A 25,817-nucleotide genomic window follows, 5' to 3' on the forward strand; every position below is an offset into this window, starting at 1 on the left:
TGTGCCAAGCTTTCGCGACCTTGAGCATTGCTCTTTTTGTTATTTGCATATTTCATAAAAAAAAAAGACAAATTATAATTCTGCGACAAAGAAAAAATTATTCAACGATGATTCCATTTGATTATTTTTCATAAATAAAAAAAAACAAATAATTCAACCCTTAGAGTGTGCTATGGACGCATATAAGTGTTTGTTAATATTGTATGTAAAATAATGTAATGTTTATATTAATTAATCAAATTATATTCTCTCTCACAGAAAAAAGAAAAAACTTTACTTATTAAATATAATTTATTATTAATAAAATTATTCCGTTCGTACAAAATATTTTAATTAAAAGTATTCAACATTTCAAAAGGGTTCGAAATATTATTATTATTATTATTATTTTACATTTTTTATAGAAAATATTTATTATGCAATTGCATATGACATGCAAAACAGTGAACTGTAATATATCAACATTTAGAAATCAAATTATTACAATGATTTTTTTATTTTACCAATCCATAAAATTTTATTTTTCAAACACCTAGACAACTTTCTCATCTTTCATAAAAAAAAAAAGAAAAAAAACTAACAACCCCTAAATCCTATTTAATATTAATGTTCTATTTGAATTCTATTCTATTCATCGTAAACGCAAAAATCCCCAGCCCCCAAAAAAATGTAAATCAAAAAAGGGTTTTATTTGTAATAGATGAAACATATATTGGAAAGAGATAGAGAAAGCAAGGATGGGGGTGAATGTGAGGGTGTGTGTGAGAGGGTTGCAAGTAGAATGGAAGCCGTGTGCGGGCAAAGCTTGAATGACCGAGGAACGCGGAACAAGTTGGAGAGGTCGGGAACCGATCGAGTTCTCTCTCCCTTTCCCTTCTCCCCTTTCCTTTTGCCCTTTCCTACCTCATCCCCCACCCTCCCCCCACTCCCATTTCGACGCCCACGCATCCTCTCTTCGTTATTGTCCGACGACGTCGTCTTCGTCGTCGCGACGGGCTTAAAAACGATGACCCACTTAAGAAAAAAATAACAATAATTATATTTGTTCATTCATATTTAATTATTATTATTATTATTATTATTATTATTATTATTATTATTATTATTATTTAAACAATGCTATTTACAACGATTCTAATTTGTTGAATCTTATTTTGTTGCACGTATTTGTTGAATCCTATTTTGTTGCACGTATATTTGTTGCACGTATTTGTTGCACATATGTTTCATTATTTTGTTTTTTTTATAAACATTCAAACAATATTTTGAATATGGTTTATAATACTTCGTGTAATTTATGATACTTTGTTTCTCTATATAATTTTGATTATTATTTAAACAAATGAATATGTGTGTGTGTGTGATTTATAATACTACAGGTAATTTAAGGTACTTTGTTTCAATTCATTTTTTTGTTTTTTTATTAATCAAACGATTTCTCTACTTTTAAATTAATATGTTTGATATTTTGTTCAACTATTTAAAGAAAGGAATAAAATCAAATAAATCAAATAGATTTGGGTATGTAACTTTCTTTTCTAGATTTCTAATAGTTAATTAAATTTCACTAACTATTTATGGTTGTGTTAGGTTTATTTTGTTAATTCTTTTTTGTTTTATTATCAGAACACTAAGATACACCATAGTTAATAATTCTAATGAGAAATAAAATAAAATAAAATAAAATTGATAATGTTTGAAAACTTTCTCTCCTTATCTAATCCTATGTAATTAATTTTCTAACTATTTCCCTGTCAACTGTAATATTTTTATTTTATTATTTACGTAAATGAGAAAAAGGGAAAGTATTAATAAAAAAAAAAAAAAATTAAATTACAAATAAAATCATTGCAATTATCTCTTTCAGATTTCTAATCATTTTCTAACAAACTATTATGTTTCCATATAATAAATTCAATTTCATGTTAAATTTATTTCAAATATTTATTTGAAAATCATTGCAAAATAATCTCTCGCAAATTTCTAATCATTTTCTAACAAACTATTATGTTTCCATATAATAAATTCAATTTCATGTTAAATTTATTTCAAATATTTATTTCAAAATCATTGCAAAATAATCTCTCGCAAATTTCTAATCATTTTCTAACAAACTATTATATTTCTAAATTAAACATTTAATTTCATATTAAATTTATTTCATATATTTATTTGAAAATCATTGTAAAATTATCTCACGCAAATTTCTAATCATTTTCTATTTTCAACCAAACCTATTATCTTTCTAAATTATTCATTTGAAAATCATTGCAAAATAATCTCTCGCAAATTTCTAATCATATTCTAACAAACCTAATATGCTTCTAAATTATAAATTCAATTGAATGTTAAATTTATTTCATATATTTACTTCAACTTAAATTTGACGTGGGTAGAATTTCCTGTTCATTCATCTGAAGAATTTGAAGTAATAGTAGTAGGTGTGTAAAAACATCAACATCTCAACAACTACAACAACAACAACAACAAACAAAAATAAAAAAAAATAATCTAATAGATTAGGTTAGTTGCATAAATTGTTGAAGGTAGGTATTATATCATTGAATATCGGTCTAGTTCACGACAGTTCATTCGTTTCTTCGTTCGTTTCTATGAAAGGTCGCGAGTATTCATTCATAAATAGGAGTAGTAGTGTGCTACACACTACTACTACTACTACTACTATGTAAACTACACAAGATAAATTTTATTTTAATACAATAAGATAATATTATTTATTTCATATAAACAATGATCATGAACAAATTCATTTATCATAGAAATTAATTTCAATATAATTCAATAATCAAATTTTTATAAATATTGACACTACAGTAAAAACTATTAAAAATGAATAAAAAGAAAGAAATAATTAAATAATTTTGTTAATGCAGTTACAGTTGCAGTTGCAGATGCAACTGCAGTGCTGCTGCTGCTGTGAACGAAACAGGCAAAGCAGAGAGTAAACCTTTACAAGCACCGATCAATACTCACTATATATATATATATATATATATATATATATATATATATATATATATATATATGTATATGTAAGTATATATATACTGACAATAAGTGGAACGAGAGAGAGCACGTGTTTCCTTTTGTTTTCGTTTTTTTTTCACCCATATTTGCAACCCTTTACGCACAAAAAAAAAGAAAAATAGAAGAACAAACCTAAAAGTAAAAAAAAAAAATTGAAACGTTCCTATTGTAATCTGTTATTACAATTTATAAAATAAATTTAATATAAAAAAAGATTTAAACAAAAATTGTGAAAAATATTACACAAGTATTTCAAATTGTAATTTGAAAATTATTCCAATTTTCAATTTCAATTTCTAAAATCTAATCAATGAAATTTATTTTCTAAATTTTATACCAGAATTTACAGTTAAATTTGAATTTTTTTCTTTTTTCTTTTTAATTTATTTAGATGTTTCAATAAAGAAATTGATTGAAATATTACCGCAGATTTTTTTCCACTATTTTTTTTATTTCTTCTTTTTTCTTTTTTTTTTTTTTCTGTAAACGAGGAAGCAATTTAAAGCAATCGTCGAGGTGATTATTTATAAAAAAAAAAAAACATAATTTAATATGCTAGAAAGTAAATGTATTTTTAACTGGGGGGTGGTTTTTTTTTTTTACCGGTGTCGTTGTTATCGGATCTGAACAAATTGCATATTGTAACGAAAAGCTGTCGCAACAAATGCGAGGTCACGCCTCCTCTCAAAAGAAACGTTTCATTTTTTTTTTTTTTTTAAATGTTTCACCTAGAACAAATTGCATTTTTATGCATCCTTAAATCACACTAATACAACGAGTCACAAATATCTATGCAAATATACCCGCCGGAGTGTTGTAACATTTCAATTTGCACGAATATTAACAGGGAAGGAGGAGAGAGGAAAAAAAAAATAGAAAAAAAAAAAAATACGAAGTAATTTGTTTAACAAACTTTGATATGTAAAAAATATATTAAGGATTATAAAAATTGTATCATTAAATTAGAAAAAAAATAAATAAAAATTTTTATTTATATCTTTTATATTTAACTTTAAATAATTTAGAAATATTCAAATATAAATTATTATTTATAATTTTCATAAAACAACGATACCAATATATTAAAAGCAAAAGTTTACTAATTAATTTATAATATTTATATGCAAAACCTTCTATTTTCTAAACCTTTATTAAAATTTTAATTTAAATATCATTTTGTTATTGATATTTTTCATAAAACAACGATACAATAAATTAAAAGCAAAATATATCTATTAAACGTTTAGATTTATGATTGAAATTAAGATATAAATTATTTAAAACGCGGTTGGTAACCCTTTCTTTCTTTTTTTTTTTTTTTTTTTTGTAAAAAGTAATCGAACAATAAACGTCGTTTTGTAGGAAAAATATGACAAGCTACGTGGTTCTTCTTCCAACACAAGGGGGATTAGGGGAAAGGGTGAAAGTTTTTATTTTTTCATCATGAAAAACGAGTCTAGGAAGCGAGTCGTCTGTCGTCTCGACTCCGCCCTCTTCGCTTATAAACCCTCAACCCCCTAAACCCCCTCAATCCCTCAATCCCTCCACAACCCCCAACCATCAACCTAGCCAACCATCCACCTCGAACTTATATTGTGTTAACGATTATTTTCATATATATATATATATATATATATATATATTCGTTCTTTACCTTCGTCAAGCTTTTACATATTTTCTGCGTTGGAGAGGAATAATAAGAAATAAAAAAAAAAATAAAAAAAAATAAAATAAAAAAATGGTAGGTATACTTAAATCATCGACAATTTATTCATTTATTCGTTCTAATTCCATTTCCTATTACGTACTTCATTAATAAATTAGATTTACTAAACAGTTTTTATATCCAATTTTATTCCTCACCATTCAAAAGTTTTATCCATCATTTATATTTATATATATATATATATATTACTATTTATAAAACATTTTCTCTTTTACGTTTAAATATCTTATCTTAATATAAAGAAATTACGTGTGACGTTGTTTGTCCGCAATGGATTCCTAAACTACTGAACGAAATTTAATAAAATTTTACACACTCTGTGCAGTTTCATTCAACTTGAAACATAGGATAATTTATATCACAATTTATAATCGCAATTATTTGTACGATGATATTTTATTTTGTGATCGTATCGATGTCACCACGTAATTTCCTGTCGAAAAAAGTATCATTGAAAAAAAAAATAAAAAAGAAAGAAATAAAATAAAATAAAGAAGAAATGAGAGACAAGACAGAAGAAGATAAAAATATTCGTTAGGATGAATGATTGATCGAGCCCAGTTTAAGGCCTCGTTCCCACACAAGGTGGTGGGTGGTTGTGAACACAGAGACAACGAATTGAAAATATCAGCTGAGTGTCTTATATCTCTCACTCACACTCTTTAACACATATATATATCTGTGTGTATGTAATATATGAAATGTATACACTGGATAAATCGTTTGAATAAGAATTACCACTACCTACAAAACAAACAAAAATTTGTTTGAAATTTTCAAACGATTTCAAAAAACTGTCGAAAATGAACGATTTATCAGTCAAGAAAGGAGACTTGAAAAATATGAGAAGATTTTAATTGAAAAATGTCACCCAGTATATACAACACATTTATACACCACCACTAGCAAGGTAGGAGAGGAGAGTAACCCAACTGCACGTGCGCACGGGGCCCAGAAATTCGCTGAAATTCGATCGATTCGAGATGAAAGTAACTCGTCGTATTACTACTACTACTATTACTACTACTTTAACAGACACCCTGTATAATACAAATGCAACTTTGTTTATTTGATTTGATTTCTTAGAAAATTAATATAAAATATTTCCAGAAAAAAAAGAAAAAACAAGAAAATTTATTTAAGTTTATACTTTAAAATAACGAATATAAAAAAAAAAGAGAGAGAGTTTTAAACAAGAATGAATATAAAGAAAACAAAATTAACTTGCAAAAAGGTAAACAAACTTAATTCTAAGTCAATATAAGAAAAGATAACAGGTATCAGTGATTTCTAAGACACCCACACACATAGCTGCTATATTGTAGTAGACTACTACAGTTAAAGGAAATACACGTCTATGTGTAAATTCAATTGGCGTTTTTGTTAAATACATTTTTATTGCATTGTATCAAGTTTAAAAGGCATAATATAAATTTTATCATGGACTATTACAAGTGTACCAAATTTACAAAAAAAAAATATCAAAGCTGGGGGGATTTCCCCTTGTAAGTTAAAAAAAAAAAAAATGCTAAATTGTTTTCAAACCAGAACAATAACAGGAAGAATATTGCAAATTGATAAATAAAAAATGGATGATAATAAAAAGGAAACTAGGGGAGGGGGTGTATTTCAAAAAGTATAATAAATTTCACAAGTAAATAAATTTTAAAATTAAATTGAAAAAAGAAGAAAAAAAAAACACGTACAATAAAGTTCAAAAGTATTAATAACAACAGTAGGAGGAATTTCTAAGATAAAAATATAAAAACATAAAAAATAAAAATAAATGATAATTGACAATTGAAATAAATGAAAGAATTAGAATGAAAAGAAGAGTACACATGAGGTTGAAGAAAAAACGTCGAACCCTAAACAACAGTCAATAGGGAATACACCACCACCACTACCACAACCCACCCACCACCCCCCACAGCAACAGCAACAGCAGCAGCACCACCAGCAGCCAGTTAAAAAAGCCGAGTGCTCTCTTGACCCCAATCCGTGATGCATTTCTTCTCTCGACCGATCGAAACTCGACCTTGCCAGATCCCCCACCCCAACCAACTACCCTTTACCATCTACTTCCTACCCCTACCTTCGTATTTTTCACCCCTTTCGCTTGCTTCGAACGTCTCTTCTTCTTCTTCTTCTTCTCTAACTCTCGAAATAGAGAAAAACGAGAATGGAAAGAAGAATATTTATATCCTCTACACAAATTTTGCGCGTTACTGTGGCTCACAATCAGTCCGATACACACGTCTTTAAGTCAATTGCGATTATAAATTGAGATATAAACTATCCTATCTTTCAAGTTGGATGAAATTGCACATAGCGTGCAAAATTTTATTCAAATCGGTACAGTGGTTTAGGAGTACATTGTGGACAAACGACGTGACACGTAATTTATATATATATATAATAAGAAGATAAGATAAATGAATAAAACAAAACAAAAAATATTATTAGCTGAAGAAAAAAAATAAAAATAAAAATAAATGTTGATTGGTACACACACACACACACACATGTTTTACGTGTGTTGTCTTTTTACATGTCTTAAAAATTAAATAAAAAATAATACAAATTTTATATTCTTATCAAGAACGATTCAATGATACTTTCATTTGATTGTTAATAAATCTACAAATGTTTATTGAATGCAACATTAAATAAATAAAAAAAAAAATCTACGAGAAATGACCCACGTGGTGGCGGTCAACGATGTTAACTGATTAAAAGAAACAAAACCAATTAAAAAAAAAAAAATAATAAAAAAAGGAAGTGGAAGTAGTTAATAAAAATGAACGAGTATGAAAACACAAAATAATAGAAATGAAATAACACACGATTTGAATCGATTTAAAGGAAATCACAATGACGCCGACGTAACATTTAATATTCGACTCTTGTTATTGCAAAGTAATAAAACATAACTAATAATTGTTACAAAACCATAATTCGATATCATTGACTATGGCCATAATAATAACACATAAAATACATACATACATACAATACACGTGTAGTATGTTATATCGTTTTGTGATATGTCACAGAATAAGATTTATATATACTTTACTAATACTAATATACTTTATACAGGATGCAACCAAGGACCTTGTATAATAATAAAAAAAAAAAAAAAGAAAAAAATCAGACTCTAATGTTAAATATAAAAGTATACAGTAAATGCACGTAACAATAATACCACATATGTCACAAGGAGTTTCATTTTCATTTTAATTTGAATTTAAATGTGAATTTTTCTTCTTCTTCTTCTTCTTCTTCTTCTTCTTCTTCTTCTTCTTCTTTATTGAGAGAAAAAAAAAAGAGAAAAAACACAGAGGTAACATTGAAAATGAAAACTAACTATAGTCTTGGACTTTAATCAGTATAAGAAAAGGATAATATGAAATTAACTTATGGCTATAACCACTTAAACGCCCACAACATCCCGTTTGCGATTAGGGGATTATAAATACGCTTACGATTCCATACTAGACTTGTATTTCACTTTGGCACGTGTATTCATAAAGAACTATTTTATTCGACAAAATTCCAACAATATATTCTTTTTTTTTTTCAACGACGAAACATATTTAACAAATAAAAATTAAATTTAATTTGTGATTTATATATATATAATATATAATATATAATATTGTTTAAATTAGTATCATAATTATTATTGTGTAATTAAAATGGAAGGGAAATTAATGTTCGTCATGTTTTTCACCCTACTTTCTATGAAGATCGTTAACGCAGGGGTAAGTTGCATGCATGCATGCTGCTGCATTCCTGTTATATTTTTTCTTTTTTTCTTTTTTTTCTAATCAGTGTGATATTCGTGAAATTTCTTTAGTGCATATAGAACGTCAAAATATTTATAAACAGGTATAATGTGTATAAAAAAGGGACGTCTATTTTTTGACGGTAAATTTTGAAAGGGGTCAAAATTTAAATTAAAAAAAAAAAATAAAAAAAAAAGATTTTATTCAAATTATTGTTGCTACGATAAATCGTTAATGACATTTTTATAGTTCACTATTACAATTGGAATATAAGATATGAAAAAAAAAAAGTAAAAAAAAGAAGTTTCATCAAAAAAGATTTTATTTGTAAATTGCTAAATGGTTTTTGACAAAATTGTCAAATATTTGTAATTTAAAAAAAAAAAATCAGATCACTTGGAAACTTTTGCCTAAAAAAAAAAAAAGAAGAACTTTTAATTGATTTAGTATGTGTGTGTGTGTGTGTCTCTGTGTATGTAACTTTAAATATATAAAATGAATGTATTTATTACGTGTAGGCGTGACACGATTTCTTGGCATCGTTCATTCTATCTCTATCTATCTTTCTTATCGTGAAAATCGATTTTTCTAAGTCATTGACACCTAGGATAGATCTTGCAAATTCTTTCCTTTTTTTTTGTTTATTTTATATTTTTTATTATTGTTTCATTTCATCCCCTTGTTTTTTCTTTTATTCATACATTTTTCCCGTTGTTTCTTCTTACTTCAGATTATTTCTTTTCTTTTTTTTTTTTTTGTATTTACAATAAAATTATTTGTTATCTATTGCCATAATTTGATTACACGCACACACGCACGTGTATATTAAAAGTTAATTAAATTGAAAATAAATTGTTCTCACGTTTGATTCAAAATACTCCATCTTTTCGATGGGAGAGAGATTGCACACCATTTGTAATATTTGTAAATTGTTTTTCCTTTTTTGTTGTTGTTGTTGTAATGGTTTTTTTATTCTCATGGAAATTTTATTCGTGTTACGTTACTGATGGTCGAATACTTACAAAATCGATATTACCACCGCGACAGATAAGATATCAAAACGTTTTTTTCCTTTTTTTTTTTCTATTTTTCTATTCACAAAATTATTCGTCATTCTTTTAATTAAAAAACAAAACAAAACAAAATTTCAAAAAGAAATAATCCAAATAATTTCTATAAACTGATGCAATTGTCTCGTTTCTTTAATAATACGAAATAAAACGAATAGAAAAATTTCAAAACGTATCAACAATATATTGTAAATAATTAATAACAAAATATTCTCTAGAAAACAAAATAATTGTTATAGAAAAAAAAACAACTTTCTATATTTCAATAACATCATTTAATTCGAAATAAATTTTGAATTTAATTAGCCACCAGATTGGGTACCACCAGAAATGATAGAAATGGTTGCCGGTGATAAAGCTCGTTGCATGGAAGAACATGGAACTTCTCAAGGTAAATAATAAATCATATTATTTCAATAATTCAAATAATTCAAATAAAATAAATGAACTTTCTATTCTCGTAATAAAAATATTACAAAATTGTATATATTACATATTAACCCATTAACTACCACGATCCATCCTCATTTGGGGATTTTGGAATTTTACGTACACCACTCGGTTTTATGTGAACTTTATGAAAAAATGGCATAATAATGGCTATTTTTGTATGTATAAGATAATAATAATAAAAGAAATAAGAGTAATAGTCTCTTATTAGTTTTTTTGTTTTCATGCAACCAGCCACAATTCCCCATTTAATCCTTAAAGTGTACACTGGGTGGTAAAAGTTAGTTAAAGTGCACCACTGTGGGTGTTTGACACCCCAACGTGTTTGAAACGTGTCACCTGAAGCCGCTATTTAATATTTAGACACTAAGCAATTTGTTTTAAAAGTAGTTTGATACATCTTGTTTTTAAAAATATCATTAAATTTTATATCCATCTGAATGAACACTAGATGACACTAGACAAATAACCCATTGTTTCTCAGTACCATTTTTGAGAGATGAACAATTTCTTGGGGTGTCAAACACCCCATGTGCACTTTAAAGGATTTAAGACTTAAAAAAAAAATAATATAAATATTTGTGAAATCCAAAATAATTTGCCAGTTAATGGGGTTAATATAATATATAAAAAGAAAATAAAGTGTATGTACATAGATTTTTATTTTACAATGTAATAAGAAACAAACAAACAAACAGATAGAGTAAATAAAAAAAATTAAATGACGAATAAGACAAATTATTTATTTATTAATTATTCAATATGTTTCTCTTCTTTTTTTTTTTTTTTTTGATTTAATGTTGGACAGCTCTAATCGATCAAGTAAATGATGGAAATCTGGTGAATGATCGATCACTATCCTGCTACATGTACTGCATGTTGGAAGCTTTCAGTCTGGTAAATCTAATCATCCGATCTTATCATTTCTTTTTTTATTTTTCTTCTTCTTCTTCTTCTTCTTACTATTCACATTATTTCCTAGATTTTTTCCTATACTTTTTTTTTTATACACACATATATATATAATATTATGTATGTATGTATCTTTTTATTAATAGGTGGATGAGGAAGGTAATTTAGAATCAGAAATGTTGTTGGGTTTCATACCAGATAATTTTAAAGAAATGGGTGCTGATATTCTCAATGCTTGTGCAAGACAGGGTAAATTATTTTCTATATGTATTCAATTAATTAATTTTTATTTTTTTTTTAATTATAATTATTAATATATAAATTTGCAAATTTTTCTATCCAAGATGGTGCGGATGGTTGCGAAAGAGTATTTAACGTTGCAAAATGCGTTCAACAAAAAGTTCCTGAGGTAAGACCAATTTTTTTTCCTTCTTTGTTTATATTTCATTAATATATATTTTTTTTTTTAATTATATTTTATTAACTAACAAAATTAATGTTCTACGTCATACCACACGTTTATCATCAATTACCAAAAATAAAAAAAAAAAAACTTCGTTCAAGTTCATTACATTAAAAACAAAAGAAACAAAAACTATTTCAAATTGTTCCAATAAGAAAAAATAATGTTTTTCCTTTTTGCAGTTATGGTTCATGGTTTAAAAAAAAAAAAAAAACAAAACGAAGAACACTACAAATTTGGGTCAAAGGGGGAGGAGGAGCAGGGGAAAAACCTTGTAAAAGCACTTACGATTATTAGAAATATTGTTATCTATGTGTGTTTCTTTTTTTTTTTGGTTTTTTTGTTTGTCTATTTGCGTTTCTATTCCTTTTTTTTTTTTCTTTTTGTTTCCAATAAAATTTGGAAAGAAAAATATGAAAAAAAAAAAACTCTAAGGTTCCTTCGATATAATTTCTTATTTAGAATAATTATTACGTATGTATACATGATCAATAATGTTATTATAGTAAAAATACAAAATGACGTGAGAAAAATGTAATAAAATATAATAAAAAAAAAAAAAAAAAAATAAAAAAAATAAAGTTAATTATCTTATTCTGAAGAAGATTTATTTATTCTTTTTTTTTAAATGATTTGACGAATTTTGTCTACGTAATTTTTCAATCTACGATTGCAATCTTGCAATGCTGCAAAAAGAAAAAAAAATTGGTCGTATTTTTTTTCCACCTTGGGGAAAAAAACATTTTACGCTATCCTAACAACCTCCATAATTTCTATTTTCTTATTAAAATAGATTTTTTATTAATCCTGTTTGTTTCTTATTTTTCTTTTTTTTTAAATTAATTTGTTATCTTCGTTATTCAAAAAAAAAGAAAAAAAACGAGTTATTTACGAGTTTATTTATTTCTAATGTTTTTTTTTTCCTTTTTTTTTTTTTTTTTTAATTTATTAGATGTGCGTATTTGTCGAGTATATACAATAAGTAGAAATTATTCTTGAGAAAACAAACGATTACGTGGTTATGTCTTCGAATCCTGGTAAAATTCCATTGACTTTAATAAGACAAGAAAATACGTGGTGTAATCCTACTATCCATTAAAATATCAATTAAGTTTAGATGATATACTATATCCATTACATAATTCTACAATTTTCTATAAAACACAACTATTACTACTTCGTATATATAATCTTTTAAATATAACTTCCTTTTTTGATTTTTATTGATTTAAATTTTTTCTTTGTAATTTATTCGCGAAAAGTGATACACACACACACACACACAGTTTTATATTGAATTACTTAATAAATGATTCATTTGAGATCTATAGATCAGGAAGAGAGAGAGAAAAAAAAATTATTTTAATCAAAGGAAATGTACAACAAAATTACACAATCTCACGTAAGAAGATTATGAAAGCTGTGAAACAAGAAAAAAAAAGAAAAACAAGAAAAAACTTCGTAAGTTTAAAAAGCATTTGAATTTTACAATTTTTTTTTTTATCATTTCTTTATTTAACTTTACGTGATTTTGTTTTTAGATCGACGAATTTTATTAATTCAAATCTAATTAATAATTAACAAATCTAACAAGTAATAATTTATATTCAACTACGATTACAAATTTATCTAATATAATTAGCTACAAATGCTAAATGTGATGATAAATGTGTTGGATGATAATTTGCCATGCTGTTTTTAATCTGCGTGCAACCATTAACAACAACAACAACAACGAAATTATTTAAAAAAAAAAAAAAAAAAATAAAATTGCTAAACGACAAAATGTTTTATTGGAAGAAAAATCAAACAATAGCGATATATATATAAAAAGAAATGAAGAATTATCAACCCACTAAAATAAATTAATAAAAAATCATCATGGGATATCAACGAATCCAACAATAATAAAAAAACAAACAAAAGGAACAACCCAAGGAACAAAGTTTGAGAAAATTAGATAAAATAAAATACAACATAAGCAACAATGTGAAATCTATTTGTCAACGTTTTTTAAACAACTAAATAAATAAATAAATAAATAAAAGAAAATACTAAAAACAAAATGCGAAAAGCGTGCTTGGAGATGTAATCCAAAAATCCTTTCTTGTATCTTAAAGAAAGGTGTGAGAATTGAATGAAACAATAACAAAATAATAATTACAAAAATAATAATAATACTAATAAAGGGATGACGATGAAGAAAGGAAGGATGATGATCATCCAATACCTTAAGATCGATCGAATGAACGGCACCGGTGTGTTGCGAAGGATGATGATCCTTCGTGTCGTTGGCACAGTTAGCATTGTTGTTAACGTTAGGCAAGGAACCTCCTGCTCGGAATTGATTGCCCAGGTTAATGTGAAGATGTTTGCCACTTGATTGCGGAGGACTCGCACCGGCACTTTTGACGGAGAGCGGGGCATCCGGGACACCAGATCCCGTAGGACTCGCACCCACCGAGCTGCTTGCTGACGCGACCTATGCAAGTCCGTCACTTTGTGACTAAATCGCTTACAAACGAAGCGATATTTTTCCAAGCACGATTGTTCATTGCAAATTATTTATTTATTTCTCGCAATTTTACTCTTCAACTCATTTTACAATTATTATTTTTTCTTTTTTTTTTATATATCTATTTAAATATAATTTTGTTATTAACTTTTGATATGTAACGTTGTTGATCGTTGTTCTTCGATTCCATTCTAAAATATTTCTTATTTTCAAGGTTTCGGGATTTTTTTTTCTTTTTTTGCAAAAGATCTTGGTATTAGTATTTTAATATAATTTTCTATATCCCAGCAATTACTTAAAATCTCATTTATCATACTTATTGAATTATTTTGCAAGTAATACCAATCGTGCTTGGAACAGCCAAAGATTTGTTCTACAATTTTTTTGTTGTTGTTGTTTATTATCTACGTACTTGTGAATGAAACCAAAAAAAAAAAAAAAAAGAAAAAGTGTAAAACAAAATGAAATGAAAAGAAAGAGAACAAGAAAGAGATACGAATGATAATTCCGATGATTTTGGATTTTTTTTTTTTTCATTTATCTTTTTTTTTTTTCTATTTCTACTTATACATATATCTCTTTCTCTGTCTCTCTTTGTATTTGAAGAAAAAAAAAAAAAAAGAAAAAAAATGATAAGATGTTCGTATAACAACAAAATGAGAATTCTTCGTAGATTGAAAATATACGCGAGAGAGAGAAAGAGAGAGAGAGAGAGAGAGAGAGACTTACGTTGAAGATATAACGTAAACTTTCTTTTCGAAGCATACTTAACTAAAAACAGGTTCTTGTGTCCAGCATTTTTATAATAATCTTAGCCGACTAGATTCCATTCTCCAAGTATACCGAGTATAAAAATCGAATACAATGTTTGCCCGTTTGTTTGCCTGCAAACGCCATAGGAATTTTTGGAACGTTCATTTTTAAATCAGTGAAAGAGAAATTTGTATTTTGTTTGGTTTTTTTTTTATTTTTTATTTATTTTTTTATTTATATGATTCTGATGAAAATGATTATCAAAACGAATGAATAATATTTTTTCAATATCCATTTTATTTCTTTGGAATTTTTTCTACTAAACTTTCAATCTAATGTTGAAATTTATTTTTCTTACAAATATTTTACGAAAAACACACTATTTTTCTTTATAAGAAAATATGTATGTACATACGTGTACATGTATCTCTGTGTGTATATATATATATAAATCATTTCTAAAGAAAATTTTACAATTAATTTACTTTCAATCTAATCTCTTTACTATTCAAAAACATATATGTAAAAGTATATTAAAAATACTCTAACGTTTATTATTATATTTTCTCTTTATCTTTTTTACTTTCAAACGCATAACACAAGGTTCTTTTTTTTTTTTTTTTTTTTTTTTAATTAAAACAAGACCAAAAAAAAAAAAAATCATGGCCGACGAATAATAATGAATGTCGAGGAAGATCAACATAAGTTAGAGAACTTGAAACTTGAATCTTATTCTCAAATTAGATTGACCTTGTTAAAAAGCCAACGTTCATTTAGTTATACGCGTACTAAAGTAAATGAACATTCATTTTGTCATAAATTAAAAAGTGTAATCAAATAAACTAATTTCAACTTTATCTATTACACTCCTATCCAATAAATAAATAAATAAATAAATAAAATAAAATTTAATAAAAAAAAAAATAATAATAATAATGAAACAATTTTCACCAATAAAAGTGAGTGATCATTTTTCCATAACAACGTTTTCAAGAAAATTACTAATTTATAAAATCAGGATTAGATACTAGAAGCATAGTTATTGGTTGAATCATACCCTGAACGAAAGTAGGTCACTGACCCTTGCCTAGTAAAACTGCTAAATAAGTAAAAGCATGGTTATAAACTAGTCTAACTTGTTTTGCAATTAAATGATTCATATTAGAAAGATAAATATATATACTCATACACACAAAAACATATATATGTATGTATGTTATATTATAATTTGTATATTATAAACGTATGTATGTACACGCATATACACTACATATATATAAACAATCTCAAATATTATATATGTTATTTTATATATATATATAATACACATTAATATTAATTATACATAATATATACTATATTTATACAATTTGTATATATAAAATAACATACATAAATATAATAGAAATTTAGAGAAAAAAGAAAAACGAAAGATTATCTTCTCTCTTCTAATTAATTATAGGCTTTAAATATATATTATATTATATAAAGGTATATACATATATAAGGTACATTAATCAATTTTCCAGAATATTAATTTGCCTATCCGGACGAACGAATCAAAGAGAGAACAAGTTATTCAAGCATCAACAAACTTTTACTAAAATTTCCTTATGTGAAAGAGACATTAAACTTAATTACCCTTTAATATAGTAACAACCCTTAAATTATACTAATCGTCAATAATTTGATATCTTTTTCTAAACTCGTACTACTTCTTAAATAAATTAATGTAAGGTTTCGAATAATACTAATTGAAAATTCTTGCTTGCTTTTATTCTTCAGTATACCACCTTGTATTCAAAGTGTTCAAAGAAAATGTTCGAAATAGAAAAAGAAGACATTAACTTTCAACGATTGAATAGAAAGAACCTAATTATTAGTATCTTTTGTTTTAACACATATGTTTTTTTTAGGTTACATTCATAAATATTCTAATCTCGTTTATCCCATTAAATAAACTATGTTTATTTGACAAAATAAATCCTAAGAAAATTCGACTTTTAATATTTAACATTTGATGATACATCAATCTGATCGATCTAAGACACCTTAAAAAGATAATAAATCTTAAATAAGTTTTTAATCAATCAAGAAAAACAATAAGAAACTAAAAATCATAGATAAATAAATCGATCAAATCTATCGCAATCATCATCAATAAAACAAAATCAACATTTTCAAAATTAAAAAAAAGAAAAGAAGTAGAAAATCATTATCGATATATCAAACACTATCGATATGTAAATCAATCGATCTATCAATGAAAACAAAGTTGCAGTTTTAAAGTGAAAAAGTAAGGTAGAAAATGTAACTATGATCAAACTTGCTTGCCACTAATTGTGGCAACGACCACAACAACAACAAAATTAAACATATTTTCATGTATGAAACATTAAAAAAAAAAAAAAGATGGAAGAATCGAATATTCTTTTAAAAATAATTAAACACACGGGCAGCTGTCTTAAACAACGACGTAATATCGCCATCACTTACTACGACGCACATGAACACAAACAGAAAGAGAGAGAGAGAGAGACTAGTAGCTAACACGATACACTAACACACACGTTATTAAAATACTAATATATATATATATACGGAAGGAGGAGCACACGAATATATATATATATATATATATACACTAATATAAACGAATGAAAACACAACGACGACGCCAAAACGCTTTTGCTTCTCTCCACGCGACGAACTTATCGTTATCTCTCTCTCACTCTTTCTCTCTCTCTCTTCTGTTTTTTACTCCTTCCTATTTTATTCACTCTCTCGCTCACTCCCATTCTTCCTCCCACTTCACCCTATTATTTCCTTCTCTCTTTCTGTTATTGTAACCCTAGCAAAGTAAACCAGCCAAGAAGATGAAGAAGAGGAGACCTAAAACCCTTCCCACCCCCTCCATCCCCACGAACAAAATAAAAAAGAAAAACAAATATACATATACACGGTGTCTCTTATTTCACGTTTCGTATCTCGTCGTAACGTAACAAGGATATATCGTCATTTTTAATAGAAAAAAAAAATAAAAAGAGAGGAAACGGTAAAACGTTTTTTGTAAACACAAGCTTAGATGAGAAAAAAAAAGATACGTCAAATATAACATTGTTTAAATTAATTACATATTTAAATATTATTTATCATAATTCTCTAATGAAGTGTAGAGATTTTAATTTTTAATGTATTCTAATCAAATTATAAATAACTAAAATAAATAAAAATGCATACACACACATATATATTTATATATGTATATGTATATTTATATGTATATTTATATGTATGCATGAAAATGTATAAACAAGAGTGAAGTGATGTTGCACATTGTGCGCATAAACGAACGTACTCCTTAAGTAAATGCAAAAGAAAGAAAAAAAGAAAAGGAAAGGAAAAAAAAAGAAAGAAAGAAAAGGAAAGAAAAGAAAGAGAGAGAGAAAGAAAAAGAGAGAGAAAGAACGTAAACAAGAAGCTTCTCTCTCACTTACTCTTCAACTCTCTCTCTCTCTCTCTTTCTTTCAATCTCTTCCCTCTCTCTTACTCTACTCATTCTCTCACTTGCTTTATCTACCTCTCTCTCTCTTTCTCTTTCTCTTAAAAATGTTTTCAATAAGTTAGACAGAGAAAAACATATAAATAGGGAGGGATAAAAACATTGAAGTAAGAAAGAAATATAAATGAAAGAAAAAGATGGAACATGACAGAAAGAGAGAGAGAGAGAGAGAGAGAGATAGATATGCAGTAGATAGAGATAGATGAGTGAGAGAATGAAAGAGATTGTCCCTTAAGATAAGGACCTACTGTGATTTCCTTACTCTGCTCGTAACGTCCGATACTTCTCGCATGATTGCTTCAAAAGCTGCCGTCTCCTGCGCCTCCTTCTGGTTGAGCAAGGCAATCTTTTCACTGAATTTCCGTGGATTCGCCATGATGGCTCCTCTCTCACTCTTTGTGGCCGCCACTGGACTTTTCCAATTCAACTACACATACACTTAAAAACTTCCTAATAGACGACCAACGCAACACTAACGAATAGAGAGAGAGAAAGAGAAAGAGAAAGAAAGAGACACATACACACACATACACCAAACACTTATTCAACTATACAATCCAAGGTAGTGTAGTAGTAGTGGTGAACGCGAGAACGACGTGCGCGTTTCCTCTGCGCGTTTTTTCCCTTTCTATCCCTAATCCCTACCCTTCGATATCTACCCTAACCCCCAATTTCCCTCCCAACTGATACTTTATGCCTTTCTTTCTTTCCTTCTTTCTCTCCCTCTCTCTCTCTCTCTCTCCCGCTCTATCACTCACTTTTCATCGACACACGATTAGAACCACTAACTTTGTTTTTTTTTTTATGTATATATATGTGTGTGTATATTTACTTATTACATGCATATACATGCATAACATGCAACAACACACATTCACTCAATCACTCACTCACACTCATTTATTTGCTCTAACTTGCTCACTTACTCTCTCACGCGGGTAATTCACGCGAATTCATGCACGCACACACGTTATCGTCGTAGAATAATATGCGGTACACTAAATACAATGAACGAGTTCGTTAGCTCGTTTTCTTTCTCTTTCTTTTTCTCTCGTAATCGTTCGTTTATTCGCTTGCTCACTTGCTTGTATTCTTTCTTACTTGTTTGCTACTTGCTTACTAAGTTGTTCGGTTAGGTTCGACTAGACTCGGTTACACTCGACTCGACTCAACACTCCGATTATTTAGATACTACCACTACTATTCGTTTGTAGTTCGTTTCTCGTTCGTTCACTTTTCTAATACTTTCAACGATTCTAACTGACTGACTGAAATTGATTCACTAACTGACCACTGACCACTGACCACTGTCTATCTGTCGGTCTGTCTGTTGAAAAAACTTACTGACTGACTTACTAACTGTCTGACTTCTCGACACCACTGACGACGGACTACTACTAGATTATGCGGCACTGCGCGCCACACGTTATGCGCAGCAACAACCATTTCGCGGGCTCATTGGTCGAATATCTTTTCATCGACAGCGCCCTCTGCATTTTTTAACTTCTTACTATTGAATTTTAATATTTATTTACTTATTTTTATACATGCGTTCTTTTCATTATTATCAATTAATTCTGTCGATAAAAATTCATATATACATTTTTTTATTTATACATGCACGAGAAATATTTTATTCATTTATTTGAAAATCATTATTTATTTTTTAAAGAGACGATGTCTCTTTTCTTTTTTACCCAATGAAGAATGTTAATATATATATATATATATAATAAGTAGATTTTGGAAAATTCGTTTCTCGATTTCTGATTGGTTGAAATGTCACAATTTCTAAATTACTTCGTCGTTTAATTTATTTCTTAAATTAAACAAAAAATTGTATTTTAATGCTTTATTTTCCTATATGATTAGTATAAGTGTGCGTTTAGATGGTTTTTTAACTACGTGAATTGTTCCTGTTTCTCGGTTCTGATTGGTCGATATATTTTATTCCTTCTACTGAATGATACGAAATATGTCAGTTACTTTTAAATTACATATCAATACAGAATATTATACAAAATTGATGAAAGGATTAATATTTGTTGATTTATGTAATTTTTTAAAGAATATTATTTAATTAATTGTTATAATACATTTTTATTTCTATCAAAATTGAATTAACTTTAATTAAATATTATTTTATAAAATAAATATGTATAGTATAAAGTAAATAGAAAAAGAAAGTAACTCGTTTTACTTTACATATTTTCATTCTACAATTTTTTAATAATTATATCTTTTTTGTTCTTTTTAATATTTTCTGTAATATTTTTTGTTTTTTTGTTTTTTTCTTATTCTTTTTATATTTCAAATCATACATATTGTTTTCTATTTCTTTCATTTATAATTTTTAAGAATAGCCAATTGCTATTGCAATAGCAATACTTCACTGTGATTAATGTGTTTAATTATCCAATGACTTTCTAGATCGTCACAATAATCTCTTGAAAATACGTAATTACAAACGAACGTTTTTTGCTTTTTTAAAATTAAAAGTCTTTCCAATCTATCCTTTACTTTCTGGTCGAGAAATTCATGTACATTGAAACCTGGTATGTAATGTCCTACCAATGTTAATTCTACCCTTTTCTTTTCTATAAAAAAATTGATAAACATCATAATCAAAAGACCTTTTAAAGGAAATTTCAAAATTAAATTCGTTTTCATATAATGTCAATGAAATTACCTTCGGTGTTATATATGCGTCTAAACTTTAAATCATATGCCATGAAAAGTGTAATATTCTCTTCATTCATAGCAATAAGCTTTCTTTGTTCATCGCTTAGCGTATCTATTCTTGTTTTTAACAAATTTAATAAATTATTATCTACCAGATTGTACAATGAATCATAATCTTGATTTGCCAGTGCTATGGATACTATAGATGCTGCCTAAAATGAATTTCATTCATTAATTCATCATCAATCGCATTATACATATGCCATATACTTCAATTTTAAATAATTAACAATTATAATTCAAATAATTTTTCATCTTATTAATATTTAGATTTATAACATAGACGAGTATAACGACGAGATGTAATATTTAACTTACTTTTTTAGTGTTAGTAAGAAGAATTGGCAACTCAAATTCAGGATCTTTAGTTATGAAACGTACAAATAATTGCATGAATGGTACTTTAAATACTTTAGGAACACTGAACGTAGTGTTTATCGGGCCAGGTATTAGTTGTGGTAACGATACTTGATCACCTTTTTCTTTATTGTTTTCATTGTAATAATTTCTATATATTGTTAAATTTTTTGGTGAGGTTAGAAACGGTAATAATTCTTTTGATTCATATAACATTCTTCCTGATATAACATTGTTGCATGTAACGGATGAAGAGAAATTTCTTACATTTATTCGTTTAACTGCATTTCTTATTATCACTGATAACATTTTTCTATTTATTTTTAATATTAAATAGTTCATATACGCACACGTATACAACAATGTGTATACAATGTATATAGCACATTTGTATACGCATACATTCAATTTTTTGATTATTCTCTTCTCGTGTTTTTTTATTTCAATTATATAAGACTATTTATTTATTTAAATAATATTTATATCGAAGTTAACAACAATTACTTGTCGAAATATTTCCAATTTATTATTTAAAATTATAATATATATTCAAATTTAGCGCCATTTCCCCTACTATATAATAATTTGATTTTATTTGTTTGATTGATTTAATTATTTATGCTGTCATATATAAATATTCAATGTCAAACAAATTATTATTGTTTGATTGTCCAATTCTAAATTATGTAGTCTAAAATGAATAAAAACATTATTTGTGTTAATGTTGGTAGAACTGTTACGTAAACATAACCTCGCGTGTGGTTGAAGTGTAGTTGAAGTGTAGTTAGAAGAGTTTATTATAGAATAGTGTAAGAAAATATTAAAAAGCAATCATGAGATTAACTAATTATTTATGTAAAAGAGTAGCAGAATGGACGAAGAAATATTCTAATTTACCTGACTCCTACATAGACCGTACCATGAGAACGGTGCGTTAGAATTTATGTATTTATCATTGTATTCCTAACCTAATTTTGACATTTATAATTATTTGTAAAAATAGGTTTTTTGGAGAACTCCTAGAAAAGTTCAATATCTTAAACGTACTCATGAACATAAACGTTATTGGTTTTCCATTCACAAACCTTGGACGAATAATTTTAAATTAGAAAATTGTAAAATAGAAATGCCTCCAGCTATTCCCGTTGAGCCTATTAAAGATTGGAGTTTTTTCCGTGGCGACAGAGTAATCAAATATTTTGGATTTTTCTATTAATTTTTAAATTTAATATACGATGAGAATAAAATTAGATAGTTCTTTGTCGTAGGTTGAAATATTAGTTGGAAGAGATAAAGGTAAACAAGGTATAGTCAAAGAAATAATACAGGAAAGAAATTGGGTCATTGTCGAAGGTCTTAATACTAAATTAGAATGCGTAGGAAAAAAGAAAAACTTTCCTGGAATATTTATGACAATGGAACAACCATTATTAGTTACTACAGATATTGCATTGGTTGATCCTCATGATTTGTATGTATATTGAAAAATGAACATGCTATTAGTTTCTATTTTCTTACATTATTATTCATTTGACATATTGTTTAGAAATGGAACCAAGATAGAATGGAGATATACAGAAAAGGGTGAAAAAGTACGTGTATCTGTTAGAACCGGTAGAATTATTCCAATTCCTGAATCTGCACTAGAAACTATAGATTATAAGACTCCTCATCTTTACCATGAACAAAGTAAAGATACGACTAAAGAGAACGTAGAAACAGTAACATTCAAAGTAAGCATTGTTATATATACAATCATATGAATAGTAGAAAAAAATATCTAATAGAATTATATTATTTAATATATTTTTCTTGTATGTATACTTTTAGCCAGCATTAAAAACTTTTGAAATGGAAATAATGGAAAAAATGGGTATTCAAGAAGATCGTGTACCTAAAAAATCATATTGGTATTAGAGTATATTGTAAGTAGATGAATATATGTATTAATACATTTATTACATAAACAAATGATCTATTTGTTCATATATTACTTGAGATAATTTTTATCAAAATATATAATGATCTATTTATTTATGACACGCTATGTTATTTCTTTTTATTTTTTTATTTATTTTTCTCCATTTATATTAAAAAATACACTGAGCGCGATGGCTTTTGTTTATAAACTGCTGTATTTAGATATGTATGTAGAAATTATTTAACAAATGTATTGTAATTAATATTATTAGAGTTAGATAATAATCAACTTTATATATATATAACGTTGACTGTGTGTAAATTGTACATTATATTATATTTGATATCTCATTGATGCAAAAAGATAATAATAGTTTTATATTATACTTTTCTTTTCTTTTCTTTTTTTTTTCATTTCATATTTTTTGTTTGCTAATTTATCTTATTTAAATAATGTCATGCATACATATCACAGTACAATTTTTTACAAACACACACAGAATACCAAAGAAAATACTAATTGCAAATTTAATTAAAAATAATTTCAATCCAATATTAAATAAACACTTAAACATTAATAATCACTTTTCTTTTAAATATTGCTTCAATTTATTTTTCTCTACTTTTTTATTTATTTATAAATTAATTTTTCTCTTTGACATCAGCAAAGATTAAGAAAAGTGATATTCCTCTTTCTTTTTCTTTTTTTTTAAGATTTTTTTTCCTTTTTGTTTATACAAGCAAATCAATAGCAATAAAAATTTCAATAATATATAATTTGTATGAATACATTTCTTTTTAATATTAAACAAAAGAAACGGAGAAAATTATTTTCTGTATTCGTAAGAAGCAACGTAACATGACAAACCATAATAATAATAATAATAATAATTTTAGATTAACAAAAATATTATAACATATTTTATTAATAATAATAATAATAATAATAATAATAATAATAATGCAAATTCGTGATGCATTGCGTTATATATTTATATATATACTCATTGGAAACTATTAAGCTGTTTTTTAATTTCTTGTATATTCATATATAAAGTGATTGTCATTTAAAATCGTACATCGTTTCGATTACTAGATTTTTCTTTATAAATTATTAATCAATTTTCATACATATACAAGTATACATAAGTATTTAATGTTTAAACAATTAAAAAAATAATTATTCAATTGATACTAATACTAGTAATAATCATTTGAATAGTGAGAACAACGATAGCCAATAGTTGAAAGATCGATTCGAGTTCGATTGTACAAAATCGATTATTCCTCTCGTTCCTATAGTTATACCAACATGGCGATTCTTTATGACAGGTGTGTGCGATTTCATGTGTAATTGCATTTGTTATAATTAATATTTTCAAGTTAAATTTATTTAATATGTAATAAAAATATGTTTAGTGTATTATAATAGTTGTCAAATAAATCTAATAAGAATGTGTTAGTGTACGATTTTAAGTGACATCAACTGCATATTCTGGTAAGCCTCTAAGGAAAATGAAAAAGGTTAGGAGATAAAAGTTGAAGATGAAAAACGAATAAAACTATTACGAAATGAATGCAGTATTATTAAGGTAAATATGACTTAATTAGCGAGGATTTTAGGATTTCAACTATACGAACTATTTAACGTCGATAGTATTATTGCACTATTTCAGCACTTTATATTTTAAGGTTATGCTTCTAAAAGGTTGATGTGTAATAAATGCATTCAATTAATCTCTTTCTAAGGCACTATTTCTATTTTTCTCATTATCTTTTCTTTCTTGATTATTATTTTAACGAATATTATACTTGTGACGTACATGGCATAACCTTAAAAATGAAAATAATAGATAATAAATATATATATATGTATATGTGTATAGAAATTATATCTTTTCTTTTTCTTTTCATTTTCATTTTCATTTCCATTATGTCCATCAATTTTGTGATCTGAAAAATTGATAATTCCTTGATAATTGAATTCAACGATGCATAAACAAGAGAAGTCCATTTATAATTTACTACAATTCACGAGGACTTGGTGGCAGGGTGCCTGACTAGGAGGTTCACTTCACCGTCGTGTAATTTTTTCATTAGAGACCAAGCTTCTATCCTCGACATTCTTGTAACATCACTACCGTTTACTTCCAGTAATTGGTCTCCTGCCTTCAATGCACCTGTTTTTTCAGCAGCACCTCCTAACATTGTAAGAAATAGTTTTATTAAGATTAGAGTTAGTTTTATATTAGAATAAGTTTAAAAAATATGAAAGTTTACTCACCAGTAAATATTTTCTTTATTACCAATGGTTTGTCTCCGAGTGGACTATCACGTCCTCCTTCTAAACTGAATCCGAGACCAGCTCCGTCTTTGTAAACTGCGACCATTGATGGTGGACCCCAGGCGGTATCTTCCACAGCATTCATTTCGAATCCTAAGGAGAGATTAATATATATCCTTTTAGGTAAAGTTAAAAATAATTTTAAAGTATTATATTGTTCATTG

General features: G+C 26.8%; 5 protein-coding genes across 33 annotated transcripts in view; 2 read left to right on the top strand and 3 right to left on the bottom strand.

Moving 5' to 3' along the window:
• Positions 1-19,694, bottom strand: part of Crtc (CREB-regulated transcription coactivator) — a 41,932-nt gene extending 22,238 nt beyond the window's left edge. For 4 of the 18 annotated variants that reach the window (XM_015321658.2, XM_015321657.2, XM_015321659.2 and 1 more), the window contains exons 1-2: positions 18,553-19,694; positions 13,691-13,942 (exon numbers count right to left, since the gene is read on the bottom strand). In XM_015321658.2, the coding sequence (XP_015177144.2) occupies positions 13,691-13,942; positions 18,553-18,666 (366 nt within the window). In that variant the 5' untranslated portion in view covers positions 18,667-19,694. Of the gene's footprint in view, positions 1-13,690; positions 13,943-17,181; positions 17,319-18,538 lie in introns of those variants that run through there. The other 14 variants (XM_015321665.2, XM_015321664.2, XM_015321663.2 and 11 more) reach the window with 11 other exon arrangements.
• Obp1 (odorant binding protein 1) lies at positions 8,144-11,679 on the top strand. Its single transcript, XM_015321671.2, has 6 exons — positions 8,144-8,541; positions 9,942-10,026; positions 10,894-10,982; positions 11,144-11,246; positions 11,342-11,406; positions 11,643-11,679. The coding sequence occupies exons 1-6, from the start codon at positions 8,476-8,478 to the stop codon at positions 11,658-11,660; spliced, it is 426 nt and encodes a 141-aa protein (XP_015177157.1). The 5' UTR covers positions 8,144-8,475; the 3' UTR covers positions 11,661-11,679.
• A 923-nt stretch (positions 19,695-20,617) lies between the features above and the next one.
• On the bottom strand, positions 20,618-21,895 carry LOC107066745 (m-AAA protease-interacting protein 1, mitochondrial). Its single transcript, XM_015321669.2, has 3 exons — positions 21,351-21,895; positions 20,980-21,184; positions 20,618-20,887 (listed from the first exon to the last, which is right to left on the bottom strand). The coding sequence occupies exons 1-3, from the start codon at positions 21,729-21,731 to the stop codon at positions 20,661-20,663; spliced, it is 813 nt and encodes a 270-aa protein (XP_015177155.2). The 5' UTR covers positions 21,732-21,895; the 3' UTR covers positions 20,618-20,660.
• A 205-nt stretch (positions 21,896-22,100) lies between these two features.
• Positions 22,101-25,817, top strand: part of mRpL24 (mitochondrial ribosomal protein L24) — a 51,482-nt gene continuing 47,765 nt past the window's right edge. For 7 of the 8 annotated variants that reach the window (XR_016177409.1, XM_089174948.1, XM_089174950.1 and 4 more), the window contains exons 1-5: positions 22,101-22,318; positions 22,393-22,575; positions 22,658-22,860; positions 22,936-23,122; positions 23,220-23,314. Coding sequence is in view for 7 of the 8 variants with exons in the window: in XM_089174948.1 (XP_089031074.1) it covers positions 22,223-22,318; positions 22,393-22,575; positions 22,658-22,860; positions 22,936-23,122; positions 23,220-23,306 (756 nt within the window). In the remaining variant the exon portion in view is untranslated. Of the gene's footprint in view, positions 22,319-22,392; positions 22,576-22,657; positions 22,861-22,935; positions 23,123-23,219; positions 24,767-25,817 lie in introns of those variants that run through there. The other variant, XM_089174947.1, reaches the window with a different exon arrangement.
• Positions 25,206-25,817, bottom strand: part of bbg (PDZ domain-containing protein big bang) — a 46,592-nt gene continuing 45,980 nt past the window's right edge. For 4 of the 5 annotated variants that reach the window (XM_089174937.1, XM_015321647.2, XM_089174938.1 and 1 more), the window contains 2 exons: positions 25,594-25,746; positions 25,206-25,510 (listed from right to left, as the gene is read on the bottom strand). In XM_089174937.1, coding sequence (XP_089031063.1) covers positions 25,341-25,510; positions 25,594-25,746 — 323 coding nt within the window. In that variant the 3' untranslated portion in view covers positions 25,206-25,340. The remainder of the gene's footprint in view (positions 25,511-25,593; positions 25,747-25,817) is intronic. The other variant, XM_089174936.1, reaches the window with a different exon arrangement.

The sequence above is a fragment of the Polistes dominula genome, unplaced genomic scaffold (assembly GCF_049000335.1).
Source record: "Polistes dominula isolate Pdom_NZ unplaced genomic scaffold, Pdom_raw_medaka contig_78, whole genome shotgun sequence".
NCBI lineage: Eukaryota > Metazoa > Arthropoda > Insecta > Hymenoptera > Vespidae > Polistes > Polistes dominula.

Excerpts from the sequence above, each read along its gene's own strand:
- Obp1 (XM_015321671.2), top strand. The coding sequence starts at position 8,476 with ATGGAAGGGAAATTAATGTTCGTCATGTTTTTCACCCTACTTTCTATG. Across the intron at positions 10,027-10,893 it reads AGAACATGGAACTTCTCAAG|CTCTAATCGATCAAGTAAAT; the intron begins GTAAATAATAAA and ends AATGTTGGACAG. Across the intron at positions 11,247-11,341 it reads CAATGCTTGTGCAAGACAGG|ATGGTGCGGATGGTTGCGAA; the intron begins GTAAATTATTTT and ends TTTCTATCCAAG.
- LOC107066745 (XM_015321669.2), bottom strand. The coding sequence starts at position 21,731 with ATGAACTATTTAATATTAAAAATAAATAGAAAAATGTTATCAGTGATA. Across the intron at positions 21,185-21,350 it reads TTCTTACTAACACTAAAAAA|GCAGCATCTATAGTATCCAT; the intron begins GTAAGTTAAATA and ends AATTCATTTTAG. Across the intron at positions 20,888-20,979 it reads ACGCATATATAACACCGAAG|AAAAGAAAAGGGTAGAATTA; the intron begins GTAATTTCATTG and ends ATTTTTTTATAG.